Consider the following 9916-nt stretch of genomic DNA (forward strand, 5'->3'; position numbering starts at 1 on the left):
TTTCCTATCCTCAAGGGAAGCAGAGAAAAGTACTCTGTATTTATTCCTCTATACTAGACTACAGCACTCAGTAATGTGTGTCCTCATTTCTCTTCTTACATGGGGACACTGTCCTGTGAGCAGGGTATGGCTTGTCATCTAGATGTACAGGCTTGAAATACATGAGATTGTTTTTTCAGTAAGAATCCACAATTTCTCAGTGACCTCCCCCCAACATTATTAGCTTACTGTATTCTTAACATTATGAATTTCACAAAATGCTCAATTACAGCACTAGCTTATCCACCATAGTGGGCTTCAAACATACACATTTCCAGCAAGAACAACACTAACTAACCCCCAACTAGAAATAAAGTAAATAAATAATAAATGTAAATATAATAAATTCTAGTGTTGATAATGAGCACATGACAGTAACAGGCATAACTGCAAAAATCCCACCATTGTATCTCTGTAAACACTGTGTTATTTACATAAAAGCACAGGACACGATGACTAACAATGTCAAGATGTCCAAACTCCTGCAGACTGTCACAGGAGTAGTGCCAACTCTTCCCCAGTGTGATGATGTCAGATTGCTCAACTGCAAATACCAGGTGGGCTAAAGGCATCCATCCATGCAGTTGCACGGTCAACTTGCCATTCTCACAGCTGAAGAGAGAAGCAAGATGCACCAGCTGCTCTTCAAAGAAGTTGGGCTGCCTCTCAGCTCTCTGCATGCTGCCTATTTCTGGAGCTTTCTATAGAGGAGGTGAGAGGAAGCAAAACAATCAATAGTTCTGAGCCCTAGAATCCACCTTCCTCCCCCTGGTCCAATGAATAATGGACTACTGAGTTACTGGCCAGCGACTACACACTCCACTGCTACTGGTTCTGCCTAATCTCAACTGTTTAAAACATCTGTGCTTTTGACTCCGGGGAATATGCTGTATGGTCTTCTCTTTAAAAAAAAAAAATGGCACTTCGAATTTATTAGCGTGATAGAAACCATCTATCACAAAGACAATGTGAAGTTTTAAAAAGGCAAAAGTCCTTGATGGCCCACTGAACAATATGACCGTCTCAGACAAACATAGCCACTGCCCTTAGGGACAGAAGCAGGCTGTACAAGAGTCATTTTTACTTCCTTTAATGATTGACTGTCAAAGTAAGTCTAACCAGATCCATTCCCTAAGAGAGCGGAACCCTTCCTCCACCCACCCAGATCACATGGGCTGCTGGGTTAAGATGTTGTTTCTAGTAAGATGTTTATTTTAGATGTAGGATTCTTTGCAGACTATAGCACAATCTGGGGACAACCGTGTGTCTGAGAACGCTACATAATAAACAAACCTTGTATCCCAGGGGCTTTTCTTTTGCCCAGAAATCCATCTGCTTCTATCTAACAAAGTTAGGGTACTGGGAACAATGGGAAGCTCTCTCCACCTCACCACAAACTGTCCGCAGAGCCTGCAGCCCCGATCTCTAAGACATGAATAAAGGTCATTCTTTCCACGGTTCTATTGTGTCAGACATTCTTCTGAGCACTCCACACACACGGAACACTTACTCTGTCCCCAAAACCAGCCTGTGACACAGACATGCTTCCTACTTCCACTTGACTGCTGTGGAAAGTGAGAGGTTAAAGAATTGCTCAAAGCCACACAGGTAATAAGTAGGGTATCCAGAATTCAAGCCAAATAATTTTATGCTTCGATGCTACCTTCTAAACACACACACACACACACACACACACACACACACACACACCACATACACACACACACACACACACACACCACATACACACACACACACACACCACATACACACACACACACACACCACATACACACACACACACACACACCACATACACACACACACACCACATACACACACACACACCACATACACACACACACACACACCACATACACACACACACACCACATACACACACACACACACACCACATACACACACACACACACACACACACACACACACTACAGAATAGGCATCTTCTGGGAGAAAAGGACTCTCTGTGTACTAGATGACACATGAATTATCTCCTGTTGGATCTCCAGCTCAGATCGTTCCAAATCTCTGTACTGCTACAGATGAGACAACGCCAAGTCCCACGGGTTCCTCCAGGCATCCTCCCTTGAGGAAAGGCTCACCACACCTTTACCTCTTACACTGAAGAAGTTTGGTTCTCACCTTTCCAGGCATGAGTGCGGCAGCGCTGCCAGCCCCTTACACATTTTGGCAAGCGGCTTAGATCCTGCGGCTTAGATCCTCAGCCGACTTCTCGAACTTCTCAACAGCTGAACGGGTCTCTGGAAACTTCAACACTGGAGCAGGCCTTCCCTCTGAGGAATATATACAGGCTCTCTCACAGCTCTGTGGCTCGGAGGGCCAATCCCGAGCTCGGGAGAAATTGTGGGCTGGAGCACAGAGGCAATTTGCCTGAGGCGAGGGCTGGGAGGCTTCCCTGGCTGCAGGGGCTGCTGGGGCAGGCTTCTGGCTGCTTCTGTCACCACAATCTGTTGTTTGTTTAGTCAGGGCTAAATGGGACCCTAAACTGTGATAAGGCCATTAGTGCTTGAAGTCTGCAGTCCCAGGTCAGCCAGAACAGTGATGTGGGCTCTCTTTAAAAGCAGAGTACCTGGAGCCACTTCCGGGCTGTCAAGGGTCCGATTCATCACTGAACCCACCTTTCTCTCACAGTGGAAGAAACTTCTCTTCGTGGTGGAGAGAATGTGTACCTGAGGATCCCATGTGCTGGCCACTTAGATAGATGTTAGGAATGTGGAGCTAAAAGAACCAGCCCAGGCTCTGATGGCACAGCAGGTATGAGGAACAGAGGCAGGCCTGCCCAGGCTGTTGTGAGCTGCCTAGGCACATTGTTACGAGACTCAGGGGTCAAAGCTGTGTCCCAAGTAACACTCAGCCTCCTTTCTTCAATGAGTCAATTAAGGGAGCCAAATTAATAGTGAAAAGCAGAAAAAGATTTGTTCCATGTGTCCCTGGAAAGACTGACAAAGAGATTCAGCAACTCTCCCTAGTCCATCTACTGGACATGAGGGTAGGGTGTAAACACAAAGCAAGAGATTGACATAACTAAACAGTCAAGCACAGTGTGGTTCCCTGCCCACCAACGTCCAGCGCCAAGTCTGTCTTGCAAGTCAGTCTGCTGTGAGGTCAAGGTCATTGCACAAGCTATAAATCTTTGTCCGGAAGACAAATTCCTGTTCTGGATGCCCCCGGGGGCTTCAGCCATTTCCTCTCCCTGCAGGAGAATGCCAGAGGGGGTCGAATTGCTTAAGAGTCTTTCTTTCAACAGTCTGATAGCCAAACAGGGGAAGGCAAGTGTCTCTTTGGAATGTCTGTTCCTGCCGGATAGGTTGGTTACATTCCCCAATTCTTTAGCACCCCAGTCTTGTGAAATGTGACTGTGGCTGAAAATAAAAATCACAAAGGGAATGCAAGCAGGAATCAAGGTCAGAATACACTTGGGTGGTTTCAGGTTCCTGTGCCGAGAGCCATTTCTGCATAACTCTTGGGTTTGGTGTCTTTCGGAAGGCCGGAAGAAGCAGCTCCATCTTGTTGGTTTGGAAAAGGGTCTGGCTACAAGACCTAAGCTGGCCTCAAACTTCTGTTCCTCTTGCTTCCACCTCCCAAACTGTGGGATTACAAGCAGCCACTACTCTGCCCAGTGTGACTCCATTTCAATCCTGATGATTTCCCTCCTTGTCTCTGAAGACATGATTAAGCATCTGATGGCTTGTTTTCTACTGTCCCTGGTAACTGTATAGACTGATTAAATGACTGTTCTACAGTACGGTTAAGGGGGAGGCTTTCATTGTAGAGATGAAAGACAGAGAACAGCCAGGGGCATCTGGAGGAGTCCAGAGCAGAGAGAGAAAGAAGTAGACTGGATGTGGCCAGCAGATTTCCCCTGGCCATGAGAGAAGCAGCAGAGCAGAGAGCGAGAGAGAGACACACAGGGAGGGAGGGCAGGGAGAACAGGGAGAAGAGATGGGAAGAAAGAGGGAGAGGGAGAGACTGAGAGGAGAAGACAAAGAGAGAGAGAATATATAAAAATAGTAGGATTATGAGGAGAATGGGTGGCTGCTGGGAAAGAACCTGTGACTGGGGAAGTTTATGTTAGGGGAGGAGATGAGAAGAGCCAGGATGCTAGCATGGGCTTTGAAATGTGAAACATGTATTTGTGACTCCAAGAGAACCTGGAAGCCAGCCTGTGCTAGTAGGCACCACAGACAGCCATTTGCCCCTTCTGCTTTTTGGAATTTGGGGAAATGGAGTTTCCTTTGAACCTGATCGTAACCAGGGTCAGATTTGTCTTGGTTGGTCTGATTTGATCCTATGTTGGGTGGGAGGAATGATAGATCTCAAGGGGTTAGTGTCAGTAAACCCTTCAGCAAGCTCTAAGAGGTATAGAAGGAGTCACTCTTATATTAGGGGTAACTGGGGGCCTTTCCCTTTGTTCTGTGGGAAATGTCTTAGTACCCTAAAAATGTTTTCTGGGCTCTCTCTTCAGAGAACTTCTGTAAAATTCTAACAGCTATAAAGCCTTACAAAAACATAACCAACATGAATAGGACTAATTCAAAATGAAGTGTAGAGAGCATGGCCTGTAGGCTTTGAGGAACTCATCAATCAGGATGTCCACACAAGATTGGACTTTTAAACACGCTCGGTTTATTCACACAAGCATTCCTTATAATATCATGCCAATATAAAAGTTAAACAGACATCTCAGCAAGTACACAAGGAGCAGCTGGTTGGGCAGAAAATGCTGCTGAAGGTTCCATTGGGGAACGCCTCAGTGAGGATGTTTCAGAAGCTCTCAGGCTCAATCCATGTCTGCCATGAAGTCCTTCTGCTATGACAGGCCCGAAGAATGGCATTGGTGATGGTGCAGAAGGTCCTTGAGAGTATCCAGCCAGCAGCTAGCACTGATAGGGGTGTGTGTGTGTGTGTGTGTGTGTGTGTGTGTGTGTCCAGCAATGGCACTGGAAGTTCAACGGTCACTGAAGTCACAGACACACAGAGGCCATTTAAAACACACAGAGCCCTTTGCCGATGGGTGTCATCACATAGGCTAGAGAAGCCATGTCTTAGGAGAAGAGCAGTGCCAACCTAGAGATCATTTCCAAAGTTCTAATTTCTGTGTATCTCACTGGACAGTAGCTTTGTGCTATCAGGTCCCACAGCTTGGGGCTAGTTCACTAACCTATCAATGTCACCTCAAGGTTAGTTCCTTATAGTATATCAAAGCCTGTCTTGGTCTTGGCTCATATCTGAGCTGTCCTGTGGCCATCCATGAATACATCAGCTCTTGCCTCTGGGGGCTATCTCTTATCGGAGGTGCGTAGTGACAAGATCCTATCTTACAGGCATTACATTATTCCAAGTCACACAATATGGTTTTTAAGTTAGACAAAATAGTTTTACTCGTGTTTCTAACATTAAGTGACTGGGTACAGACTTAGAAAGATCCATTGCCTATCAAACCTTACAAGGCTTGCACAATACAAGAGGCATCTATCCATACATAGAAAAAAAAAGGCAGTAACAATTAGCCTCATTATACAGAATAACTAGATAGAAGCCCATTATGTATTAATTTAACTTCTAAAGGAAAATCTAGAATCTCTGGTTTAGTAGAATAAGTCTACAACATCCATGACCAAAACGTTCAATCTCTTACCAGTTCAGGACCCATGTTAGTTATAAAAACCATTATCTACAAGTGAAACTCATACATTAACAAAATGCTTTAGTCAAGCAGGATTATACCAGCTTTTCATATCGTCTACATGGCAGTTTTCCCAGACATCTTTTTAACTCTAAACGTCTTGAAGATTCTAAGAGGTCAGCATTATACCACACATGTAGTGAAACCTTTCTTGGGAGGGTGGCCAGGCCCTCTGAGGATCCAGCATTACCTGTTTTAAGCAGATTCTGGTTGGTTTCTGGAGTCACTCATTACTAGAACTAAAGAATAATCTTAATAAGTCCCAGTATAGCATGAAAAGATTCCTTTGTTTGTATCCATTGTTACTAAGTGATCCAGTAAGTACAACTTTGTGGGTAGGAGGAGGTTCCTTGCTAGCTACCCATGAGACACAAACTCCATGACTTCTTTCTCATCCAGGGTACTGCCATGCATGTATGGCATTGCCTCACATTTATCCATGGTCACCAGGCACAAGTTATTCAGCCTAACCCAGGGTGAAGGAGAAGCTAGGCCCATGTTCCAGCCTTCTGCAACTGTTGCTCAGGCTGCCTCTGGCGGCAGCTGCTGTCCTTGTCTTTCCTTGAGGCGAACACAGATGTGAGGAAGCCCTGTGGCAAGCAACTTTGTGCTCATTTTCCATGTAATAAACGCACATGCCTTTACCACTGTTGCATTTTTTCCCCATGTAAAGTTCTACATACACAGCTCTACATACTTCTGGTCACAGATACATAGGGAATTAAATGAATTGAAATAGTTGCTTACAAAGTGGTCATCTAAAAGACTTTGACACCAACATTTAAACGAATTTTGACTTTGTTAACACAATTCCATAAGAAGATAAAAGTCTGAAATGTAAATGTAAAAAAGTTATTTTAACAAAACATAAAAACATCTTGCCTTCCAAGTGAATTACAGAATGTTACTAATGTTAGAAACAAAGAATAATGTTGGTATTATGCTAAGGAACACAAAAAATAAAGTGTAAGTAGTTTGGCAAGGAAATGATTTGTAAAAAGGGTACACTAAGACTAACAAGCACATCCATCCAAGATGGCTTCCATTCTTATCCCTGATACAGGCATTTGTTGGAACTCAGATTTACAATCTGACATAACTGGCTAATGTGTACAAAGGAGAAGCTTCAGAAAATGAGAAGTTTGCTGGACTAATTGCCTTTGATAGAAACAAACTTTCTTACAAGAGCAGAGAACATTAATATTTTTTAAATAGATAAATCTTACATATTTAATAATTTTCTCTTGTATTCTTCTTAGCCATGTTTTAAAGGCAGACCAGATTCTCCAAATACCCTAGTCAGGGTTACTATTGATGTGATGAAGCACCATAACAAAAAGCAAGTTGGGAAAGAAAAAGTTTATTTGGCTTTCACGTGCACATTGCTGTTCATCATAGAAGTCAGGACAGGGATTCAAACACGGCAGGAAACTGGAGGCAGGAGCTGATGCAGAAGCCATGGAGGGGTGCTACTTACTGGCTTACTCTTCATGGCTTACTCATCATGCTTCTTATACAACCCAGGACCACCCAGGGGTGGCCCCATTCACAATAGGCTGGGCCCATACCCCCATCAATTACTAATTAAGAAAATTCCTTTGCTCACAGAATCCCTCTTCCCTCTCTTTGACTGGACTGCTGGAGCTCTGTCTGGTGCTTGGCTGTGGATGTCTGCATCTGCTTCCATCAGTTACTGGATGAGGGCTCTATAATGACAGTTAGGGTATTCACCAATCTGATTTCTGGGGCATGTCATGATGGGAGAAATCTACAGAGACAACCAAACCAAGCTAATGGGAACTCATGAACTTTAGACCAACACCTGTGGAGCCTCCATGGGACTGGACTAGGCCCTCTGCATAAGCAAGACAGTTGTATAGCTTGGTCTGTTTAAGGAGTTCCTGGCAGTAAGATCAGGATCTACCTCTGGTGTATGAGCTGGCTTTTTGGAGCCCATTACCTATGGTGGGACACCTTGCACAGCCTTGATGCAGGAGGGAGGAGCTTGGACTTGCCTCAACTGAGTGTACCAGGCTTTGCTGACTCCCCATGGGAGGCCTTACTTTTTCCGGAAGAGGGGATTGGGGGTGGATTGTGGGGGAAAGGCTTGTGGGGGGGGGATGAGAGGGGGACCTGTGGTTGGTATATAAAATGAACAAAAAATTACTTAATAAAAAAAAAAGAAAGAAAGAAAGAAAGAAAGAAAGAAAGAAAGAAAGAAAGAAAAAAAGAAAGAAAGAAAACTCCCTACAGGCTTTCCTACAGCCCCAGCCCAATCATATGGAGGCATTTTCTCAAATAAGGCTTCCTCCTTTCTGATGACTCTAGCTTGTGTTAAATCGACATAAAACTAGCCAGGACACCAAACAAACAAACAAACAAAAGCAGGAAGATTCAACAACATTAACTATTAATATCTAAGTTTCCAAATGTCAGAAGATAACAGGTAGTCATTTACAGAAGTGGATTGCCTTGTATTTTTCCAGTATTCCAACAGACAAAAACTGTGCAAAGCACAGATAGTTTTACAAATGATCACCCATATCCACCCATTACATAGTTTAAGAGTCAAGCAACTGACAGTCATGGTTCTCAGCATCCTCATGGATGACTGGAAAACAAGTTAATATGGCTACATTTTTAAATTTTGGGATAGGGAAATTAAGAACATGAAAGGGGAAGAATCATTTCATCCCAGAGTCCAAAAGCTCCTTGCCACTGAGAAGCAAGAGCTCCAGAACAATTAACATTTACTGTAAAGACTTCCCACAGAAAGTTAAAGTTCTTTTCACAAATGTATTTTTTCCTCATTTACATTAGGTCTTTGAGAATTTTGTGTGAAGTATTTAGATTATAGACTCACCTTCCCCAAACTCCTCGAAAACCTACCCCACTTCCTGCCCACCCAACTCTGCGCCCTCTCTTATTTTAGACCTACCAAGTTCAATTGGCACTGCCTGTGGAAGCTTGGAGATGTGGCTTTCCATTGGAGTGTGGTCAATGCATGTGGGCCACATCCTTAAAGAAAGTTTGCCCTCCTTGCCCAGCGGCTGTAAATTGCCTCTAGTTCCTTAGTGAGAGATAGGACTTTCCGCCCAACTCCTTGCTCCCTACAAGGATTTTGTCTGGTTTTTGCAAGTCTTGTGTACACTTTCCTAACAGCACAGTTCCTTACAGTCATCCACTGCCTCTGGCTTGCGCAAATCTTTTGTCCCCCTTCCTGCCATGATTCCTGAACCTTGGGAATGATATAGATATTTTATGCTAAGATAACCTTGGGTATGATATAGATGTGTTATGCTAAGATAACAATGACTCAGGCTGAAGGCCTGCATGCATAAGCTCTTGAGCAAGACCACATTCCTTTTCTCTGACATTTCCCAAAAATCTTAAACAAGAGTAAATCTATGTTAAAAATATCTTCCCAGCCCTGCCTTACTACCTAGTACCGAAATTTGTTTCAGCATCAAAACCAGGGATCTTGGCTAGACCTAAGTCAAGGTCCCTACAGCTCTAAAGAAATACTTCAGCTGCAGAAGGCAGGGGTGAGGAAGTGTGCCTTTTCTGCCTGTTCTTCAAAACAGGGACAGGATTATGTCCAGTCTATAATTCACAAGTATTAAGACTTCGATAAAGACAAAACACAGAACAGAACAAGCAGTAACAGACTGAAGACCCTGTTTCCTGGCCAACAAGGCAATAGAACCCCAGGAGCAAAGAGTGAAAGCAGAGAGGGGAGGGTCCGCTCTGAATCACAAAGAGGAAAGCAGGGTTCTTTCCCCCCAAAGCTGGGAAGAGAAAGCAAGCTCCCAAATAAATTTTTGATGTTCAAAATTCTATCATGGATGTTTGTACCCATAAATGCATTGTAGACATTGTATTTTAAAAAAATACCTGAACAAAATACCATTTTCATCATACCATTTATCATTTAATAATCTACCATTTATCATTAAAATATCATTTTGTCATATCATTTTCATCATGTTTTATCTGCCACAGTTGTATAGCATTATATATATATACACACACACTAAGATGTTCTATCTATATATATGAATATCAAGTATAAATAAAGTAGGAACTCTAACAACGTCCCTTTGTGAACAACATTTTTTTTTCTTACTTATTTTGCCATGTTTGCAGTGT

At 43.4% G+C, this 9916-nt stretch overlaps 1 protein-coding gene across 1 annotated transcript in view; it reads right to left on the bottom strand.

Moving 5' to 3' along the window:
* The window catches only part of Rgs5 (regulator of G protein signaling 5), a 41728-nt gene extending 39380 nt beyond the window's left edge, over positions 1 to 2348 (bottom strand). The window contains exon 1 of the mRNA XM_036202817.1: positions 2203 to 2348. Within this exon, the coding sequence (XP_036058710.1) occupies positions 2203 to 2246 (44 nt within the window). The 5' untranslated portion in view covers positions 2247 to 2348. The remainder of the gene's footprint in view (positions 1 to 2202) is intronic.
* Positions 2349 to 9916: the final 7568 nt, after the last annotated feature.

This window comes from Onychomys torridus, chromosome 11 (assembly GCF_903995425.1).
Source record: "Onychomys torridus chromosome 11, mOncTor1.1, whole genome shotgun sequence".
In the NCBI taxonomy this organism is placed as follows: domain Eukaryota; kingdom Metazoa; phylum Chordata; class Mammalia; order Rodentia; family Cricetidae; genus Onychomys; species Onychomys torridus.